Consider the following 22432-nt stretch of genomic DNA (forward strand, 5'->3'; position numbering starts at 1 on the left):
GATGCACACGGTACTAATACTAATACGGCTACGACAACATTTACAAAAAAATAAGCTTGTCCCTTTTCATTTTAAATCTTGTGTCTTTTCAAAAGAGAACCGCATGTTAGGAAAAAATGAACACAATCACTACACCAACAACAATATCATGTTATGTATAACAAATTATAGATACATATATTACTAATATTTTAAAAATATCTCACAAACCTCCAACCTGGTAGCCATGAATGATTTCAACTGATAAAGTGATTTCAACATTTAAAATAAAACTATCAGGAACTGGCATTAGTTGAACAGTTGGACCCAAGTAAATGACATTCTAGAATGTCAGACATTCTAGATGAAGAGTTGGTTGGGGGATGGGTGGGTGGATGTCAGTAATTAATAATCGGATTTCTTTATAAAATGCTATTGGATTTCTTTATAAAATGCTATCGGATTTCTTTGTTTCCAAACACTACACACTACACACTACAATCATCACTTTCTCTAAATTTTCACCATGACCAAATCCTTTGTTTTCTTCTGGTTTTTTTCTTTCTCCTTCTCAATGCAGGTAGTTATATATTTAAATTTCATTTTACTACTTTAGATACCTTCTTATTTGTTAAGATTTGGTTGATTTTGGATAATTTTACTTGTGCAGGAGGGAATGCTAATGGAGCAAAGTTGGTATGTTGCAAAACCTTCAACAAGTGAACGTGTACTCCATCTGAAAGATAGTTTAATATATAATTTTAAAAATGTACTCCATCTGAACGTGTACTTCGTATTTGTAAATATCGACATCTAACTAAATCAATAAAAAAGATAGTTTAATATATAATTTTAAAAAATATGTATATTGATAATTTTTTTAATTGGTTATTAAAATATAAAAAAACCATAAACAATACCCTTAAAAGACACGTATCACCCTCCATAATGTTTACCAAGAGATTTTCATAAAAGAATAATTTTGATAAATATTTTACATATTCAAACAAAAAAAAGTGAAATATTTGTTAATGAATATGTTTTTAGTTATTAAGAAGTTAATTCACACTTACGAGATGAGATTATAAGTTTAACTTGTCGATCTAAAAATATTTTTAATGAATAATTTGTAAGTATTTATATTAATACTCATCAAAACTTTTATTAAATAAAAAAAAAAACTAAAGTGGAAATATTCATATATCGTTGTTTATATTTTGTTAAGTTGATTAAGAAATTGAAATATTTAAGCTGTTGGAGATGAAAGTGAGGGCGCCTAAATGAAACAATAATTTATTTGGAAAAGAAAAACAGAAAGTGTATGTGATTTTGTGGACAAAAATAATGTAAGATTGATGATGGTCTAAGCAAGCACATAGATGAATGGGAGAAGAATCTCAAGACTTGTCCTCCCAAAACAACATAGTCATTGGTCGTTCCTCTCTTTCTCAACCTCACTCGACATAGGAACCTACATTACCTCCCTTCAATCATGCGCCCACAACACAAACCTCTCCAAAGGCAAACAAATCCATTCCCATTTGCTCAAAAATGCTTTCTTTGCATCCCCACTTGCCATCACCAGCCTCATCAACATGTACTCAAAGTGCACCCTTATCGACTATGCTTTCAGAGTCTTCAACTACCCAACCCATCATCAAAGAAACGTTTTTGCTTACAATGCAATCATTGCTGGATTCGTTTCCAACGGGCTTTCCCAATATGGGGTTCTTCTTTATAAACAAATGCGGTATCTGGGTATTGTTGTTCCTGATAAGTTCACTTTCCCATGTGTGATCAGAGCTTGTGGTGATGCTGAGGAGGATTTGGAGGTTAAGAAGATTCATGGCTTGTTGTTTAAACTTGGGTTGGAATTGGATGTTTTTGTTGGAAGTGCTTTGGTTATTACTTACTTGAAATTTGGATTTGTGGTGGATGCACATGAGGTGTTTGATGAATTGCCTGTTAGAGATGTTGTGCTTTGGAACTCAATGGTTAATGGGTATGCGCAGATTGGCCACTTTGAGGAGGCCTTGAGGGTGTTTAGGAGGATGGTGGAAAATGGGGTAGTTCCTTGTAGATATACAGTTACTGGTGTTTTGTCTATATATTCTGTGATAGGAGACTTTGACAATGGAAGAGCTGTTCATGGGTTTGTGATAAAAATGGGTTATGATTCTAGTGTTGTTGTTTCAAATGCACTGATTGATATGTATGGGAAATGCAAATGTGCTAGTGATGCCTTGAATGTATTTGAGATTATGGATGAGAAGGATATATTTTCATGGAACTCAGTAATATCAGTTCATCAACGGTGCAGTGATCATTATGGAACTTTGAGGCTTTTTGATAGGATGCTAGGCAATAGGGTTCAACCTGATTTAGTTACAGTTACAACAGTACTTCCAGCTTGCACTCATCTAGCAGCCTTGATGCATGGTAGAGAGATACATGGGTATATGATTGTAAATGGGTTGGGGAAGGAAGGAACAAATAACGAGTTTGATGATGTTCTATTGAACAATGCATTGATGGACATGTATGCAAAATGTGGAAATATGAGAGACGCTCACATGGTTTTTGATAACATTAATTTCTTAGCTTAAGCTTAAACATAAATAGTCAAGGTGCATAAAAAATAAAACATTGAAGATCATAGTTCATACCAATAGGAATAGGAAAATAGACATAAAGATTAAAGACATTAACTGTTTTCACTTGGCAGTAACAGAACATGACCCATCTCTTGGTAAATATTTAAGTACCCGTCAGACAGAGTTGCACTGACGGGGAACTTTTAATAAAAATAAAATAAAATAAAGATGCTCCGTCTCAATATTCACAGGAGGCAATTTTTAATTATTATAATATCTATATGATATTTCTCATTTGAAAATTAATCCGAAAGCAAAAAAAGCGCATTTGAAGAATGGCTCATTTTGGAACAAATTGGTGTGATTTGAGGGACAAGTGGCTTGAGTCACTTAAAGCGTGTGATCATTAGTCTTTGTAGTTGTGAAGGGGAAGTCACTCATTTAGGTGGAAACTATGATGCGCACGGTACTAATACTAATACGGTTACGACAACATTTACAAAAAATTAAGCTATGGCTTCGTCAATAAAAAAACATGAATTTATGGGAGTTTTTACTGTATATTTATAAATTAAATAGTTTTGATATTTTTGTTTTCTAAATCAAAAGTTGTGCCTTTTCAAAAGGGAATATTTCTCAAAAGAAAGCAAAGCGCGGAATCAAACTCGGGACCACGTGTTAGGAAAGAATGAACACAACCACTACAGCAACAACAATATCATGTTATGTATAACAAATTATAGATATATATATTACCAATATTTTGGAAATATCTCACTAACCTCCAACCTGGTAGCCATGATTTCAACTGAGAAAGTGATTGAAAGTGATTTCAACATTTAAAATAAAACTATCAGAAACTGACATTAGTTGGACAGTTGGACCCAAGTAAATGACATTCTAGAATGTCAGACATTCTAGATGAAGAGTTGGTTAGGGGGTGGGTGGGTGGATGTCAGTAATTAATAATCGGAGTTGGTTGGGGGATTGCTTATGCAAAAAGAGTAACAAGTTAATGTACTTCCCCTTAGATTGTGAATTATCTATCATATGTCTATGCAACTTAATGTTAATCACTTGTTTTTTACATTATTCATCTATCAATTTGTTTTTCCAATCACTTAATCTATATGCCAACCACTCATTTGGATAATTTTACTTGTGCAGGAGGGAATTTGAAGTTTGCTAATGGAATGGTAAAATATTAAATTCCTTAACATTATCTTGTGTTGAATAGAATTAATTTATTTATGAAAAATAACACTTTGTCTTTGATTTATTGATGCAAGAAGAATGAAGCAAGTTGGTGTGTTGCAAAGCCTTCAGCAAGTGAACGTGCACTCAATCTGAACATTGAATATGCTTACAATATGTTGGGTGATTGCAAGATGATTCAATCAGGTGGATCATGTTTCTACCCGAACACACCAATGAACCATGCATCTGCTGTGATGAATCACTACTATGCAAACAATGGAAGAAACCTTTGGAACTGCAACTTCTCAAACTCTGCTCTCATTGCTGTCACTGATCCAAGTAAGCCTTTTTTATATATATAAATGGAACATGTAGCCTTAATGTAAGTTTTTGTACATGGATTATTGTTGTGTTAGATGGGATTTTGAAATAGTTCAATTTGTTTGATTTATACAGGTTATGGGAGCTGCAACTATGCTTAGTGGGAATGCTACCGTGGAAGGTGGAAGGTCAAAGGTGGAAGAAATATATATATTATCTTATTGCATATGTATTTTAGTTAATTGTTTATCATCAAACTTCATGACTGAGATCAATGGTTAATGAAGAAATAATTTTGTTGACACTTTTTATAAAAAATATCTAGTTCTTATAATTTTTTAAATAATAGAGAATTGTTTTTTTGAAAAATAAGTTCATTTAAAGAACATTTGTCAATAGTAAACATTTATCAAATAAAATAACGAAAGTAATAAAATTATACAATTATTTATAAATAAATAAAAAATTCACTTGACGTCTCCTTTATATGAGACATATATTATAGAAATTATAATTTGTGATAGGTTAACCATCTATATAAAATTTTAATAATTTAATTTTATTATTATCTAATTCACTTTTTAAATCTTTTGTTACATACATAAATTTAAATTATATTTTTTTAATTATTTTAAATGTAATTAATCATCATAAAATCTAATCAAAATTATATTAAATTTAAAATCACAATTTTTACTTAATTCATGATTCTTATCTTATTAGTTACATCTACCATTGTACTTATTTATTTATTTTGAAAGAAAAATAAAATGTTAATATATATTTTATAGATTAATGTTTATTTATTTTTAACACGAGAGACTAATGTTTAATTACCATTTGACAATATAATAATAATAATAATAATAATAATAATAATGCAACACTAATTTACTTTGCTTTCACTTATAAACAAAATATGATAATCAATATTTTACATGAAAGAAAAAAGTAAACATATTTTGTCAACAAAAATTACGTGTACATATGATGTCAAAGAATGAATATTTGACTTAAATGTTTTATTTGTTTTAAAGTTTTTGATATAATAATTTTTATAATTTAAGAGTAAATATTTTTAAAAATATCAACAAATTATCTTATGTATGAATTTTATAATATTTAGAATTAAAATGAAAATGTTTAATTATGTATACAACCACTACAGCAACAACAATATCATGTTATGTATAACAAATTATAGATATATATATTACCAATATTTTGGAAATATCTCACTAACCTCCAACCTGGTAGCCATGATTTCAACTGAGAAAGTGATTGAAAGTGATTTCAACATTTAAAATAAAACTATCAGAAACTGACATTAGTTGGACAGTTGGACCCAAGTAAATGACATTCTAGAATGTCAGACATTCTAGATGAAGAGTTGGTTAGGGGGTGGGTGGGTGGATGTCAGTAATTAATAATCGGAGTTGGTTGGGGGATTGCTTATGCAAAAAGAGTAACAAGTTAATGTGCTTCCCCTTAGATTGTGAATTATCTATCATATGTCTATGCAACTTAATGTTAATCACTTGTTTTTTACATTATTCATCTATCAATTTGTTTTTCCAATCACTTAATCTATATGCCAACCACTCATTTGGATAATTTTACTTGTGCAGGATGGAATTTGAAGTTTGCTAATGGAATGGTAAAATATTAAATTCCTTAACATTATCTTGTGTTGAATAGAATTAATTTATTTATGAAAAATAACACTTTGTCTTTGATTTATTGATGCAAGAAGAATGAAGCAAGTTGGTGTGTTGCAAAGCCTTCAGCAAGTGAACGTGCACTCAATCTGAACATTGAATATGCTTACAATATGTTGGGTGATTGCAAGATGATTCAATCAGGTGGATCATGTTTCTACCCGAACACACCAATGAACCATGCATCTGCTGTGATGAATCACTACTATGCAAACAATGGAAGAAACCTTTGGAACTGCAACTTCTCAAACTCTGCTCTCATTGCTGTCACTGATCCAAGTAAGCCTTTTTTATATATATAAATGGAACATGTAGCCTTAATGTAAGTTTTTGTACATGGATTATTGTTGTGTTAGATGGGATTTTGAAATAGTTCAATTTGTTTGATTTATACAGGTTATGGGAGCTGCAAGTATGCTTAGTGGGAATGGCTACGGTGGAAGAAATATAGATATTATATTGTTGCATAAGGATTTTACTTAATTGTTTATCAAACTTAATGAATTTTACTAGGATCGTATCTCTGAGATACTTTATTTTATTTAAATAAAAAAACTGAAGTTTGCTTCATATATATATATATATGCCTTTGTATTTCGTGATGAAGTGATTAATGAAGAAAACGAGGCATTCCGAATACCAATTGTTGGTAACCGCTATTCATACGTATTATCTAATAATTTAACGATGTCTGCCTATTTATCAAAAAAGAAAGAAAAAAATATGTTTCTACCCCAACCCACCATTGAATCATGCATCTACTATAATGAATCAGTACTATACAAAAAATGGAAAAAACCCTTGGAACGACAGCTTCTCTACCTCTGCTCTCATTGTTCTTACTGAACCAAGTAAGCCCTTTATTGAATGATTAGTTTTAGCGCACGTTCACGTGTGAAGCCTTCAGCAAGTGAACGTGTACTGAAACTAAATATTGAATATCATGGCAATATGTTGGGTGATTGTAAGATTATTCAATCAGGTGGATCATGTTTCTATCCCAACCCACCATTGAATCATGCATCTACTATAATGAATCAGTACTATACAAAAAATGGAAAAAACCCTTGGAACGACAGCTTCTCTACCTCTGCTCTCATTGTTCTTACTGAACCAAGTAAGCCCTTTATTGAATGATTAGTTTTAGCGCACGTTCACGTGTGAAGCCTTCAGCAAGTGAACGTGTACTGAAACTAAATATTGAATATCATGGCAATATGTTGGGTGATTGTAAGATTATTCAATCAGGTGGATCATGTTTCTATCCCAACCCACCATTGAATCATGCATCTACTATAATGAATCAGTACTATACAAAAAATGGAAAAAACCCTTGGAACGACAGCTTCTCTACCTCTGCTCTCATTGTTCTTACTGAACCAAGTAAGCCCTTTATTGAATGATTAGTTTTAGCGCACGTTCACGTGTGAAGCCTTCAGCAAGTGAACGTGTACTGAAACTAAATATTGAATATCATGGCAATATGTTGGGTGATTGTAAGATTATTCAATCAGGTGGATCATGTTTCTATCCCAACCCACCATTGAATCATGCATCTACTATAATGAATCAGTACTATACAAAAAATGGAAAAAACCCTTGGAACGACAGCTTCTCTACCTCTGCTCTCATTGTTCTTACTGAACCAAGTAAGCCCTTTATTGAATGATTAGTTTTAGCGCACGTTCACGTGTGAAGCCTTCAGCAAGTGAACGTGTACTGAAACTAAATATTGAATATCATGGCAATATGTTGGGTGATTGTAAGATTATTCAATCAGGTGGATCATGTTTCTATCCCAACCCACCATTGAATCATGCTATATATATATATATATATATATATTATCTTATTGCATATGTATTTTAGTTAATTGTTTATCATCAAACTTCATGATTGAGATACTTTATTTAAATAAAAAAACTGAAGTTTGCTATATATATATATGCCTTTATATTTCGTGATTAGAGAACTTTACTAAAACACCCTTATGTCAGCACCTCACACTCCTATACATGGATTGAAAATATAAAAATGCCTTTTGAAGTCAACAAAAAATTCATTTTTCTTAGAAAAATTAGTGTTTCTTTTTTTACATAAACTTTTATGCGTGAAATTTTCATAACACGTTTTTTAGACCAAATATTTTGAGTGAAATATTCATAAATTATAGTTAACTTAGATTTTTTTAAGTTCTGCATATTTAAATTTTTGAAAATTAAAATACAACAATAATTTAAACCAAAAAAAAAAAGCAAATTAAGAGGAAGCATGACAAAAATGTGTGTTCAGTAACAGCACCACCTCCAACTCAAATAAGTTGGTATATGTTGCATGGTTTTCTCAAAAGTCATGGCAGTGGTGGGTGTGTGCATCTGCTGAGAAACAAGTCAGAAGGTGGTAGAGGTAGAGATTCAAGATATAGGGTAAGTCGAAATAGGAAGTCAAGAGATCATCTAAATCGTTTATGAAGGCTAAGGTGAGAGAAGTGGCATTGGGAGATTTCCCTTGGGCAAAGATGATGACGGAACAATTTTTACTTGAGTTTGAAGCTGAAATTAGAAGCCAAAAGAATATCAAAATGGTTTGTGGTCACGGATGGAGAATGCAATGACATTGGGTAATTAAGGGGAAACGAAGGATGGGGAAGAAAACAGAATCATGTGTGTGGGTGGAGTGAGCATGGATGCCATGTGATTTCATGATTTTTGACACTGGAGGTGGAGGTCCAGTTTCCTATAAATTTGATGATTGTCCACTAATAAATAAATATTTTTATGATTCCTAGTATTGGCTCACAATTAAATGGTAACACCAGCAATAATGGCTATTAAAACAAAACTATTGTTACATGGGTATGACAACGCGTTTCCGCTAAGATTGTCAAAATGAATATACATATATTTCCTTATCCTTCACAGATGTAACCAGTCAAAAAATGATAACAGAAATTGAACATCAACAGGCAATGAATCTTGAATTTCTTCGAAGCCAAGACAACACATTTGTAACACGATCCTACTCTTTTCTCCTTTTATGTGTGAGCACAAATGAAGCTACAGAAAATTGGTCTAAATTCCTTTGGGGTTAACCCCCTCATCATATGTCAAACACCAACACAAACCAATGCCAATATTTATATCTGATGCAGCGAATGGGGATACTACTTCTGACAACTAACGGAACATTGCCTCCGGAAAAAAAATGAGATCCCACATTCCCATGTATTCTTATTTTAAACCCACCTAGCTTCCTTTCCGCAGAGTCATTCCAAATTGAATAGTCTATGTAAACTCTCTTTGGCGTTCATTTTCAAACCTATCAGTACCAAAGAAAAATCAGAAAATTGCAAATTATCCTTCCCCAAAATTTTCCATAAACCCTTCATGCAGCAAATATAGGCTTACCGTTGAATGGGGAATCTGGAGCAGAATAAGAGCGACACAATATAAAGAAATGGAAATGGCAACCCCAGTAATAAAATTATGCAACAGCCGCCGATTGTCTTTTGTGGGTACAAACACTGTCTTGAGGGTATTTGTTAATTCAAAAAGTCGATGAGATACCTGCAAAATTATGTCAAGATATGCAGCACAAAAAGTGCAACTTAATAGGGATATCTTTCCTGAAACTTGAAAATTAATTAAAAAAATAAAAGATGCTAAAATTGTCCTAAGGACATTAGTAACATAATTAAGATGAAAATAATTTATTAAAAAGTACAATTTTCCTAAGTTGTCAATGTATTAAAAGCTATACTTTTTAATGTATATTTTCTATTTTTTCTATTTGTTCACCGGTGCTCTTAGGATTGAATATCAGTAGAAGAAGAAAAAAAGGAAGGAAAGAAAGAAAGAAAGGTCCATACCAAGACATATAGAGCAGTAGTAAGCATGAAGTTGAGCATAGGATACTCTGGGATAAAAGAAAGAAGCCACTTGGGCTGTCCATTTGGCATATTTGATCTGTATGCAAAGAGGAAATTATCAAGTACACATATTACTAAGGGAAAGTTCTTTCATAGGTTTTGTACCACTATGATTTTTCCAGATTTTGTTCATTATTCATATAAAAAGAAATGTTCATAGAAACAACAAAGGCACAAAACAACTTAGCAATTAAAAAAGGACAACATCCATACTGAGAAGTTTCTCTATTCATGCCAACTGCGGTCTCTGGCCGACTTCAACAACTATTGAAAACAAGTCATGATCTAGAAATCTTAAAATCAACTGTTCGGCCTATTGATTAGGGTCACCACTTAGGATCGTAATATAACATTTCAATTCATGAATTTAAAGTATGGAAAGTGGGAAACAAATTAATGATATAATATATATCGCATTTGAGCACATATCTCAACCCACTAGATCAACTCTTTCACCATTGTCAATTACTGTATATTCACATCACATAACCCTCTTAATGTTATCTCAGATACATCAAATGCGGGGAGAGGGCTGATCAACCAAATGAAACAGAAACTACAGCCACTCCCATTGTTATAACATAATTAAAGCCAAGTGAATAGTGAAAGAATAAAAAAGATTAATATGCATACACACCTCAACCAAATGTGGAACTGTGAAATGTAAGTCTCCAAAGTAATCTTGCCAAGCCACCTGATAATACATACAAAAAAGGGGGAAATTAAGAAACAAATGCTAGTAGAAAATATGTGTTACCAAATAAAAGAAAAATCTGTCAAAATCACTCAACATTGAAATTCAATAATTAAGGCAAAGAAAACGTACGCAAAGAGGGTCAAAGAGAAATTCCGAATCTTCTGAGTGAAATTCCTCAAGCAAATGTAAACACTGAAAGAAGATAATAATTACAAAAATACCAACAGAAGGAGCTGGAAATATAAAGCTATCCTAAATTATTCTAGAATTGCTATCATTCAAGCAGAAAGGGAAAAAACAAAGAAAACATGAAGAACAGGCAAAGATGTAAAAGAGAAATATATAACACCCACGTGATTGGAATCCATGAAGTGTAAGGGTGAAGTTTGTTATATGAAACCTTGTCCAGCTTGTATATGTATTCATACCACAAGTACCCAACCTAGAAAGAAAAAAATGAAATTACATCAGAGCAAATTGAATTAATAAAATCAAAAAGAGAAGACAAAACCATAAATAATCTAAGCAAATAATTTTATAATGAGACATGTAACTCACAAATAAAGAAACTGAAACAATGCTGGTTTTGATTGTTAATTTCTTCTTGGTTTCACACTCTTCCAATTTTTCCATCCATTTCTCAACCTGAAACAGTAAAATATGTCAAATTCAAAATAACTGGATATCATTTAAAAAAAAATATTCACTACCACAAAAGACAGTATACTAGATTACATTTGGATGGAAGTAGGCATAAATCATTCCAACTATCCAGATGTATCGATCAAGTCCAGATCTGAAATGCCACTCATGCATTCGGGGTACATCAGGCTTTGCAGGATCAGTATAACCTGCCATATGAAGATTACTATTATAGACTTGCAGTAAAAAGCATTCCAGCTTACTATTCTTATAATAGCAAATCGATTTGAAACTTGCAAAATGACAATCAAAAGCATGCATTGTAAACAAGTCTATGCTATTTTTTCTCTGACAGAATAAAATGAAAACATTTATTATCTAAATATATGTAGTAGTCATTTATGTAGTAACATTTTTTTTATCATGTTGGCAATAACTATTGTCAACAACATGAGGGGGTCTCCACAACTTAAGTCTTGAAAGGCAATAAAACCGTTCAATTCAAAGCATAAATAGTAGATTATGGAGCATAAACGTTAGATTATGTGACTCAGTAGAGTGAAACCAACCGGTAATCTCAGGTATGATGAGTTGGTTAACAAAAGTCACAACAAAAAACATAACTAAACTAATAATACAGAAGTTCAAATTACGTATATTACTAACCCAAAAAGAATGCAAACGGGCTCCAGAATAAGTCAAAGAATCCAGGAATTTCCCAAATCAAGATCACCACAAGAAAGCAGGCCAGAATCTTTGCAGCCATCACTGAGCTATTTTCATTGTGCTTGTTATATATACCCAATGCTCCATACACCATCAAAGTGAAAAGTGTGTGCATTGGACATATATAATAGAGCATATAGTCGTTGTTAAGCACGATACAACAGAAGGCCACAAAAAAGTTAAGCCGCCACATCATCTGCAAGGCACTTTAATGAGTTAAGTATATTGCTTATGCAAAAAGAGTAACAAGTTAATGATAGTCAGTGGACACCACCACCTGAGAAAATAAAACTAAAATAAAAATGGTGTTCGGGGTGAAAGAATCCATATCACCTGTGCAAAGCGTGGAAGACTAAAATCTTTTCTGATATAATAATAGGAGAAGTTGCCAAACCCAGTCATCCAAACATATGCAGCAATGAAAACACGTATAGCATTGTATATCTCCGTTGCAGCAAAATAATGATACATTAGAAAAAGGACCTGAACACATGGAAAAATAGTTAGAAGGAGCTGACAAATTCAAACCAAATTATACAAAAGAAAGCAAGTTTGGATGAATGATGGCATTTTGAAGGCAACACAAACCAAGACTACATTGAGCTACATCAACTTTAGTTTCATTTTAATAACTAACAGCCTCAATTTCCATCAGATATCATCAAATAGCTCCAGTATTCCACAATTTCTTCCTGACATCGGCTAGGAAATTTATCATAATACATGTACTAAAAAAGTAACAAAAGAAACAAAAGTATAAGAGTAACAGAAGAATGAGAAATTCAAACGGAACTCAGATAACGTTTGATGTTTCACATTAGGCAAGTTGCAGCAAATATAACAATGACAGTTCAAAAATATAATATCAATGAGAAATCCAAATGGAACTCAGATAATGTTGGATGTTTCACATTAGGCAAGTTGCAGCAGATATAACAGTGACGGTTCAAATATAAAATATCAATGAACAGAAAAGGTCAATTAAATACTTTTAACCATAATGTTGTAGGAGGCAAGCAAACATATAACATCTCTATTTAAAAGTTTTCACGTCAACCAAAAAGGAGCACCCACCTGCATCCATCCTTTCCATTCTTCTGTTTGATGCCGATTAAGGTAAAGCATGCTTCTTCCAGAAAATGTTGATGCGTCATTATGTTTTTTGAAAGAAGTCATTGCTGAAACTATAACCAGAAGAATGAAGAGGAATATGAAAAGATCCCGACTATAACTCTGTCAAAAAAGGAAGGAAAAGCAAGTAAGAAAATAGTAACTGCAAATGGAAAATTTTGGATCATATGGTGATTTGAATATATAAAAGACTACTGCTCGTTCAATAATATATCATTACACCCAGTGGATATAAGTATTCCAAAATCAAGCCTGTGTAGCAGCATATATCTAAACAAGCCTGATAGCTTTGATTAAGCAAAAAGTTGTTGCATAAAGTACATTGGTTATGAAGTCATGAAGTGTGGCCTAGAACTCGGAGTAAAAATCTAAGGTAAGACATGTTACAGGATATCTCTTCCCAAGTCAATCTTGTCACAAAATCTTGCAAACCCCAATGGAAAAGCACTAATAGAAATCGAACCAAAAATTGGTGCATAGAAGTGTATACAGCTAATTACATATTCGGGGGGAATGTTTGAGCTCCCCAAATCAAACATGCTTTTACATGGGACAAATGGAACTTTGTTAAAAAACTTATGAGATAGCATCCTTTTCAATCACTTGAACAGTTACTTTCTAGGCACTCATTAGCGACAATCTCAAAAAGGGAAAAACTCATATATACAAATATTCCTCATTAATAACAACAAAAAGTCTGAAAACTTAAACAACAAACCAAACAGTTACAAACAAGCAAACAAAAATTGAAGTTGTCATAGAAGAAGTTCCTCTACAAAAATTACTTTATAACAATATTTCAAATTGTATATCGAAGCAAAAACAAGTGGAAATATAATAATTGGTATATGTTTAATGTTTACCTTGGTAGAATTTCCAAGTAAGTCTGTTCGATCACATATGTAGAAATAAAACAGAATCAGCCCAAACTCAGCCCTGCAAAAAAATTATGTTTTTAGAATTAAGGAGTGGAACATGTAATATTTTAGTAATTTTAGTAATTCAAAGATCAATGACATACATTGCCCTCAAAGTTGCACGATTTTCTAGCAAGAAAGAGTCGTCCATGGTCAAAAACCTAAACAGAACAAGTAAGAAGGAAAGGATCTTAAAATATAGAAGTAGAAAACTAAAAAATCCATTGACATTGCATATCATAGAAAATTACCGAATCAAATTCAATTTGACAGATGATGTGTGGAATTTTGCTGATGCTGATCTTGTAAGCCCAGCTTCCAGCAAAATGGCCCGATCATCTTCCTTAATTGCATCCTTCCCCAACTCATCAAGACTCGTATCTGAGTGACTGCAGTCCACCAAGAGAATTTGTTAACAATCAGAAAATATTTGCAGATAAATATTTGTATGCATTCCATATGTAAAAAACTTCGGAGCAGGAAATTCAATTTTTGAAAGTAGGAACTTCAATCAAGTGATTACTTAAATCAAGTTTAGTCGTTTAAACACATACTTAAAAATAGATCCAAGATGGGAAACATATCATCCATATTAGTTGGTGTTAATGTTCATTGTTTACAACATGAAATCTTCTGATACAAAATTCTCAATATGATTGCAGGATATTAGTAGTTTTAATGCCCACATGAAACATGAAGTGTTCGTGTATGTTTGCTCCACATACACCACTAACTTCAAGGCATTAGTCAGCATCTAATTGTTTATTAAATCCTAATCTCAAGGTTTGCTAAATATTATTATGTTTTAAAAACAAGGCACAAGTGCAGTTTCAGAGCTGTGAGTAACACGGGTGTCATAAACTTGATAAGTAAACACTAAATACTGCTACTTGATTTAAGAATCACTGTTGATCCCCAAAGACCTCATCTAAGACCTATTTAACAGATTGTATCCTTTACCAATGCCAATCACATCAAAATTAAAATATCATCAAGTGGCATCACAAGATTTCAATGTGTAATAACATAGTTATCTAAAGTATTGTGATAAACCCTCTTCAACTCCATCAATCCAATCACAAGAAGAAACAGCCAAACTGAAGAGAAGAAAGTTGTTCTTTATACACACACACACACACACACTTATATATATACATAATTACATATATATATTCCACAAACACACTTATAATACTTGATAAAATCGAATCAGTTGAAGTCAATAATTGGCTTTCTCATGACAGTGCTAAAAACTTACACTTTAGTAGGAGACGAGGTTTTCTTGTACTCTAAGTATTCTGAATATATCCAAGTAACAAAAACTGGAATAACTCCAAGCAAGAAAGACACCTGAACTCGTAAAAAGCAAAGCCCCACTAGAAAATTAGCAACATCATCCAAAATACTAGCATTTAGATATAATACAATTGACATGAATAACATAAAGCAGAAAGAGAAGCTCATCACATCATCCAAACAATTAGAGGTTTGACATTGAATTTTATTATACTCCACATCAATAAGCTCAAATTTGAGTTGCATATGATATATTTTTCATAATTACACTGCCATTCACATTGAAGTTAAAATTGATTTTCCCCAAAATATCAAAAAATAATGCTTCAGATTTAGCTACAAAAAACTAACATCAACTTAAATAACAAATTTAAATAACTTTCCACACTATCCTAATCGAATTTGACAGTTATCTGAATTATTTTTCAATACCCCTGCCACTTGTCTAACACCTAGATGCAAACGACAACAAAAACAAACAGATCACGAAAATCACAAGTAAGAAGTATCAGAAATCAACTAAGCAATTCGAGATTTAACCTTGAAATCAAAGAATTATTACAGTAAGAGCAGAAACACACCTGCCCCGGCGTAATTGGGCCCGAAACAACCATCTTCGATCTCAGTAACTGCTCCAATCTACAAAAAAGAAAAAGATTGAGATCAGCGATAAAACGCGCGCATTGAAAAGGAAGAAGGAAGAATCGAAATCTGAGAAAAATACCAAAGATGAAGAAATGGAAGCAGTAGATTTGGTGAGGGAAGCGTGTCAAAGAGTGATCATAAATAGCAGAAAGAGAAACCCTAAAGAGAGAGAGAGAGAGAGAGAGAGAGATCTGAAAGAAGAGTTTGCTTGAAGAATAGAGAAAATGTCGGAGGGGATGTCTCTCTCTCAGTGGTTGGATTGGAAACTTAGAAGAAGATGAACAACAAGCTTTTTAATCTAACTCAGTTTATAATTTAGATAAAGAAATTCAAAATGATTACAACACTCTGTGTGACGAATGTTTCTGTCTCTGTTATGTGTCGTTTTGGGTTAAATTCCTTCCTCTATTTTGGTAAAAATATATACTCAAATATGTTGCCACATTGGTTGCTACTTTGTTTTCTTTAACTTGCTTCAAATAAAAATATTCTACACTTTTATTTAACTAACACGTTAAAATAACCTCCAAATCCAACTACCATTTCTACTCCAACATTCACTTCCTCTTTTTATCCTTCAAATAATCACGTCCCTATCATCAAATGGAGGAATAAGGTTAATTACGTACAAAAATTATTACCGACTAACATCAACAAAAAATAAACTACACTTTATTCAATACTATTCAAATCAAATTAAAAAAATATAGTATATGAGTTTTAAAGTTTTAACTCAATTAATAAATATTAATATTTTTAAATTGAATATTATATCACATATTTAGATTTGAGATTTTATATCTGAATTTCTGATAATAATTATTATTTCTTTTGTTTACTCAAAAAAAAAAAGAATTAATATTTATTTCATGAAGAAAAAGAAATAGGAAGCCGTATTATACGATATTGATGTATATATTTGTGTTCAAATAATTTTTAAGCCTAAAAACTACGGGGGTTCAATGTTTATTGCATAACTCACCGAGTTAAATTCAATCTATTATTATAATGTTTCAACTAATTATTTTGGACACTAGTTATAGGTTGGTTTAGAATTAGATTGCTTCTTATGTTTAATTATTTAAACTAATGATTAATCTGGTTGTCGAATACATTATTTTTTAATTTGAATCTCTTAATTTGGTTACCTAATTAACTTTTTCTATGGATAAAAATATTTTAAACTTGATTTGAACAACAAAATGTTATTTGGAAACTTAAATGTTATTTCTGTTAGGATTAAGCTAACTAGGTGGATCATTTGGCATCCTTCAAGGTTTAAATGGTCTTTTTCTTACTATCAGTATTTAGCTATGTTGATTTTCTCCTTTTAAGCTTGGTGTACTCAAAATATGTTAATTTAGATTAGAAATGACAACTCTCATACAAATTAGAGAGAATAACTAATTTTATTAAAGATTTATAATGAAATTTACGTATAATATACAAATTATGAAATTTTGGATTAGAACCTTTATCACAGCTAGTGTAAGTAGAATGATTAAACATGACAACAGTACTTGTATCTCTTGATATCCACTCGAATGTGTCATGAATTTGATAATAGAATTTTGTTTTGATCGAGTGCAAGTTCATGATCGAGTTTTTACCCGTTAAAAAAACATTATTTAAAACGATAATAAGTGTGACATTTGTTGTGGAAAAAAAATGTCTTCCCTAATAAAACCATGTATATCACTCTACCGAAAGCCAAGAAAAGAAAGAGCATAAGAGGCCAATTTATCAGCATAGTGGTTTCCTTCAGGAAGGGTACGAGACAAACATGACTCATAAGCAACGTTTTGTCTTTGGGTAATAGATTGTTCTTCCTTGTCATAACAATCATATCTTGTTATTTATTTGTGGTTTAAAGACACTGCATATACAACAACACGTATGATCACGGATCATGGATGACATTTAACATGAACCAATATTAAAGTAATTTATGATGGTCCAATTCACTTTTAACCATTAGATCAAGTAGGACCACAAGCTTTATTTTAAACTGTCTGCACCATTTTTTTTTTACATTGTATTCGACGTCACTGTTTCTCCGCTAAACAACACAGTGCAATGTGTATACGTGCTAGGAATCTACTACACAAGTTGGGTTTGGTCTTTTTAGCCAAATTCAACATCCAATCAATTTTATTTAAGCCGGACCTTCATTTTTATATCAAACTTCAATCCAATTAAATTATAATTAAGTAGGATTGAGTTGGATTCACGGATTAAAAAAAAAAATTAAAAATATAATTAATATTTGAATATTTAGAAAACAATAAAACTATATTACAATATATTATTCAATACTTAAAATATATCCACAAACACAATAAAACACTTAATTTAGTAGTAAATTTTCAAATATAATCTAACAACTACATTTTAACTATATATTAATAATAAAAACATAAATGTTGTGTCAATAAATTGAATTCGTAAGTTCAAAATCTTAAATTAGCTACCTATGTAAATCAAATATCATTTGATTTAAATGAATTGGTTCAAAATAAATCTGAATTTAAATGAGTTAAATTAAAATATAAGTTAAATTAATTTAAGTGATCAAATTCATAAATTTACCTATAACATCAACACCTTAACATACGTGGTTAACTCTAAATCATTTTCATGATCAAACTTTTCAAATACATGCTGAGTATACACTACTAGAAATCAGCATTTTTCCTGCGGAATTTCCTGCGGATATAAGCTAAAATTCCGCAGGAACACACGTTACCTGCGGATTTATTGACGGAACCATATCCCCACGTAAAACCTTCGTGGATAATTGTTTCCTGAGGATTTCTGAATCGGCAGGTAAGGTACCTGCGGATAAATCCGCAGGAAAAATAGATAAATTCCGCAGCAAGTGTTTAGTAAACTTAAGGAAATTTCTTACGACTTTATGTAGAAATATCTTTAGTATATTCCTGCAAATACGTTTCCAATGAAAATCCGTAGGTATATCCTCGTGAAATTGTCCACCAAAATACCATTCGCATGAAAATCCGAAGGTAAGTTCGCATGAAAATCCACAGATAATTTCGCATCAAAACTATTTTCAAAGAGAAATTCCACTGTAAATTTGTTTTTCTGATTTTTTATTTATATAAAAACATGATTATAAATACATTTTTTTTTATTATTTAATATTAATCTTTAATTGAAATATTATTGAAATATTATTGCAATACTCCGAAACAAAATTTATATCGTGTTCAAAATTCAAAACTAAATATTAATTAAAGCATAATCCAACTATTATGCTAAACAAGATTTATATCATGTTTGCAAATCATACTGTTACAGAGATCCCTAAAGTTATTTCATATCAAACATTCCAATCCAATACACAATGTTGAACTTGAATGAAGCTTTTCACCAAGGCTTAGAATCTTCATATGCCTGGTCTTTCCAAGAGTTGAAATCCAATACTGCTATGATAAAAGATTAGAATCTTCATGAAAACAGAATTCATGCAACTTCACAATGTTCATGTGCCTGGTCTTTCCAAGAGTTGAAATCTCAGCTAAGATGCTTCGGTCGATGCTCGATGCTCCTCCGCGCGAATTCAGCTTCTTGACAGCAATAAATTCACCATCATTCGTAACAGCTTTGTAGGACACCAAATAGAACTCCAGATTCTACAACTTCAGATTAAGAGAAATAAGAGAATAAGAGAAACAAAACCACAATGAAAATAAGAGAAACAAAACCAACCACCCTAGGACCAATCCTAATTATCTTTGCCCTTGATAAACCGTCTTTCTAAATCTAGTTGTGTCAGGAACAGTTCCTAACTCGCAAATTGAATTGATGGTTTATTTTCAACCTCCTGACTGTTATGATGAAGGAGCTGAAGAAACATCAAATAGATTATTCAGCTTAGGAGTGGTCTATATTGTGTCAGTATCTCTAAACATCTCAAGTACCTTTAGACTTTGCTAAACGAACAAGGTAAAGAATAATTATTATTTTACCAATTAACTAAATCTAACTTGAACACTCATCTCTTCAATCATTGATAACTGCAGAGCATGTTCTGCTTCTTTCAAGAATAATCGAGTTAGCTGCTTCTGACCTCGCCTATATACTATAGTAGACCATTTGTTTCTAGTCATCAACTTTGTTTCCTCTGAATCATTTGCCATTCTGATCAAAGGAAATTAAGAAAAAGGTGTTAGAAAGTGCAATGCATAGTGTTGAAATCAAATTTGATAATTGTGTTATAAATTGTAAGAGTGAAGATTTCTAATTGCAAACTGTTTGTTATCTTTCTGGTTATCAATGGTAAGAGCCTTCTTGAGCAATTCAAAGTCACTTTCCTCTGTTCTAGAATGCTCTTCAAGATCCATTAGCCTGAAATGCAGTGAAATCAATTAGGCATTGCACATAAGATACATCAATGTTGGTGCTCTAATTTGCCCTTATTTCCTCAATATATGAAATGGCACATCAGATATAAAAAAACAACATTCAACTTCATTTGTAAAATCAAGTTCCAATCAGAAGCATGCATGTAGTATTAGGACACCAAATATATTTCAGGCACTCACTTGACTGAAATTTTACTAGAAAATAAAAATAAACTAAATTTTTATTCTTTTTCTTACAATAGTAGAATATATCCAACCAAATGATTGGATTTAAATAGTTACTCGAGTTCGAATCCTGAAACAATCTTTTACTAGACTTTACTTATCTCTTGGAACTAAATCTGAAATACTAAGATTAACACCTAAACATGTATTGCCTTTAATTACTTCATTTTCTCAAATTTTTACCCCAAAAAAATAATATTCTAATTGAAGGCAGACTGTGCTTCCAAATTAACCTCAAAATCAACAATTTTACAAAATCAATATTTGTGACTGTCCAATTTAAAAAAAAAAATGAATCGAACAACAAAGAGAATGAGTTCTAATAACTGAAATTTAAAAAAAAAATTAAATGAATGAATTTTGGTTACAGTAACGAGAATGAGCATTGCATCAGGGAGAGCACCGAGTACAGGAAGAAACAATCCACCAACAATGCCAGGACCTAAGATCTCAAGCAAGAGTTCATTACTGTTAGATAAAAACGTAGCAGCAATGTACATGAGGTAGTCATCTGAAGCTTCGCGGTGTCGCTGGACTCGAAGGCTTTAATGTCGTCGACGAGTCCGACACCGGCGATTGAACCACCGAGGTAACCGCAACCGGTGTAGAATGTGAGATTTTCTCCCCATGAACTGCGTTTACGGCGAGCTTCTTCGTCGAAGAGAAACTCCGGTGAGGTTGAGAGTTTGTAGAGATTTTGAATAGGAATATCGAGGTCTTTGTATGGGTTGTAGAATCGGGCTTGGGGATTGGGATCGGAGTTTGAGTCGTTATGCGCCATTGAAAGAGGGGTTAGGGTTTCGTGAAATCCTGTGAGTGGCACGCAATGTTGCAGTGCCTCTTTTTGTGTGTTTTGAAACTTGAAACTGTGAAAGCTTTCTATTCTGCAAATAAGGAAAAAACAGAGGCAAGCATGTTTTGGTTTACATATTAATTAGTTGTTAATACATACTAATTGTAATTGTATTAGAATTGTTTCAAACTATGTTAGTTAGAAGTAGGCATGGGAATCCACATTATAATTTTTAATATTTTAAAAAATATTAAATATATTCACTATTTATATTTATATAAAATTTACAAATTATTATAATATTACTTGTGTATACATGATGTATATCACCACCCAAATCTGTCTCCATCCTCAAATTAAAATTTCGGAGAAAATCAGCACCTATACACTAAATTAAACTTGTTTTTCTCCACCCAAATTAAATGGTTTGGGTGGGTACCCGCAAGTACAAATTATGTTTCCATCCCTACTTAGAAGATGTTACAAAATTGATTTTCCTTCATAATAGTGGAACATATGACACATAGAAAATGTACATGAACTTTGTAGTTTCTCTAATGTGATAATAACCTTTAAATGTTTAGTTTTTTACTATCTTATCTTAAGTAAATATAAAGTCATTTTAAACTTTTTTCTGTTGAGTCGAGTTCAAAATATTTTTAATATATATATTAAATAATAATGTTATTGATTACCATTAAACTAGCATGTTCTTCTACAAACAAATGAGATGGATAAAAAATAGACTTTTAAAATAAATGAATCAATTTCTTCAATTGATAAAAATAGATGGATTAAAACTACAATCAAATCAATTTTAATTATGAATCAAGACACTCGAAACCAAAGACACAAAAACTAGAGGCAACCAGGACAGAGGAAATTAGAACAAACAACTATTATTATAAAATTAACATTATTTATATAAAAACAAAATTGGGATGAAATATATCTACATAATCACCAAAATACAACAAATGTGAACTTAGCTGCGGAATTTGTTGCGGATTATTCATATAGAAACATATCCGCAGGAAAATCCTTAGGAAAAAGATGATGTTTGCTGCGAATAAGCAGTCGCAGGTACATCCGCAGCTAAAGAAAAGTTTACCTGCCGTGTTACCTGCGGAACGCGATACCGCAGGAAATATCTCTATATAAGTGTGATCCGCAGGAAAATTATGTATTACCTGCGGATTTGTGTCCGCAGGAAAAGCCGCACGTAAATCGCTGATTTC

General features: G+C 31.8%; 4 protein-coding genes and 1 long non-coding RNA gene across 13 annotated transcripts; 3 read left to right on the forward strand and 2 right to left on the reverse strand.

Annotated features, from left to right (window-relative positions):
• The first annotated feature begins 1574 nt into the window (after positions 1-1574).
• On the forward strand, positions 1575-2585 carry LOC101511146 (pentatricopeptide repeat-containing protein At3g14730-like). The gene has a single exon (XM_004504861.3). The coding sequence runs from the start codon at positions 1575-1577 to the stop codon at positions 2583-2585; it is 1011 nt and encodes a 336-aa protein (XP_004504918.3).
• Positions 2586-3591: 1006 nt separating this feature from the next.
• On the forward strand, positions 3592-4382 carry LOC101511459 (glucan endo-1,3-beta-D-glucosidase-like). Its single transcript, XM_012716971.3, has 3 exons — positions 3592-3769; positions 3866-4109; positions 4227-4382. The coding sequence occupies exons 1-3, from the start codon at positions 3704-3706 to the stop codon at positions 4250-4252; spliced, it is 336 nt and encodes a 111-aa protein (XP_012572425.2). The 5' UTR covers positions 3592-3703; the 3' UTR covers positions 4253-4382.
• Positions 4383-5570: 1188 nt separating this feature from the next.
• LOC101511784 (uncharacterized) lies at positions 5571-6452 on the forward strand. The gene is made up of 2 exons (XR_012163567.1): positions 5571-5748; positions 5845-6452. It is a non-coding gene; the product is annotated as an uncharacterized lncRNA (long non-coding RNA).
• Positions 6453-8610: 2158 nt separating this feature from the next.
• LOC101496987 (protein REDUCED WALL ACETYLATION 3) lies at positions 8611-16172 on the reverse strand. The gene is made up of 17 exons (XM_012717022.3): positions 15871-16172; positions 15728-15785; positions 15109-15200; positions 14102-14239; positions 13955-14011; positions 13797-13869; positions 12877-13035; positions 12136-12285; positions 11743-11998; positions 11170-11285; positions 10993-11079; positions 10788-10876; positions 10564-10626; positions 10375-10431; positions 9678-9774; positions 9217-9375; positions 8611-9127 (listed from the first exon to the last, which is right to left on the reverse strand). The coding sequence occupies exons 2-17, from the start codon at positions 15758-15760 to the stop codon at positions 9122-9124; spliced, it is 1632 nt and encodes a 543-aa protein (XP_012572476.1). The 5' UTR covers positions 15761-15785; positions 15871-16172; the 3' UTR covers positions 8611-9121.
• A 2826-nt stretch (positions 16173-18998) lies between these two features.
• Positions 18999-21723, reverse strand: LOC113787060 (mitochondrial import inner membrane translocase subunit TIM23-2-like). 9 transcript variants are annotated; one of them, XM_073369811.1, is made up of 4 exons: positions 20770-21347; positions 20064-20159; positions 19781-19952; positions 18999-19444 (listed from the first exon to the last, which is right to left on the reverse strand). In XM_073369811.1, exons 1-3 carry the CDS (start codon positions 20790-20792, stop codon positions 19784-19786), a joined length of 288 nt encoding a protein of 95 aa, XP_073225912.1. In that variant the 5' UTR covers positions 20793-21347; the 3' UTR covers positions 18999-19444; positions 19781-19783. The 9 variants fall into 9 exon arrangements, 5 of the variants coding, with proteins under 5 accessions (XP_073225912.1, XP_073225911.1, XP_027191286.1 ...); XM_073369810.1 differs by having other exon boundaries at positions 18999-19450; positions 20770-21346; XR_003473294.2 differs by having other exon boundaries at positions 18999-19952; positions 20805-21352.
• Between the last annotated feature and the right edge of the window lie 709 nt (positions 21724-22432).

Source organism: Cicer arietinum, chromosome 6, assembly GCF_000331145.2.
Source record: "Cicer arietinum cultivar CDC Frontier isolate Library 1 chromosome 6, Cicar.CDCFrontier_v2.0, whole genome shotgun sequence".
In the NCBI taxonomy this organism is placed as follows: Eukaryota; Viridiplantae; Streptophyta; class Magnoliopsida; order Fabales; family Fabaceae; genus Cicer; species Cicer arietinum.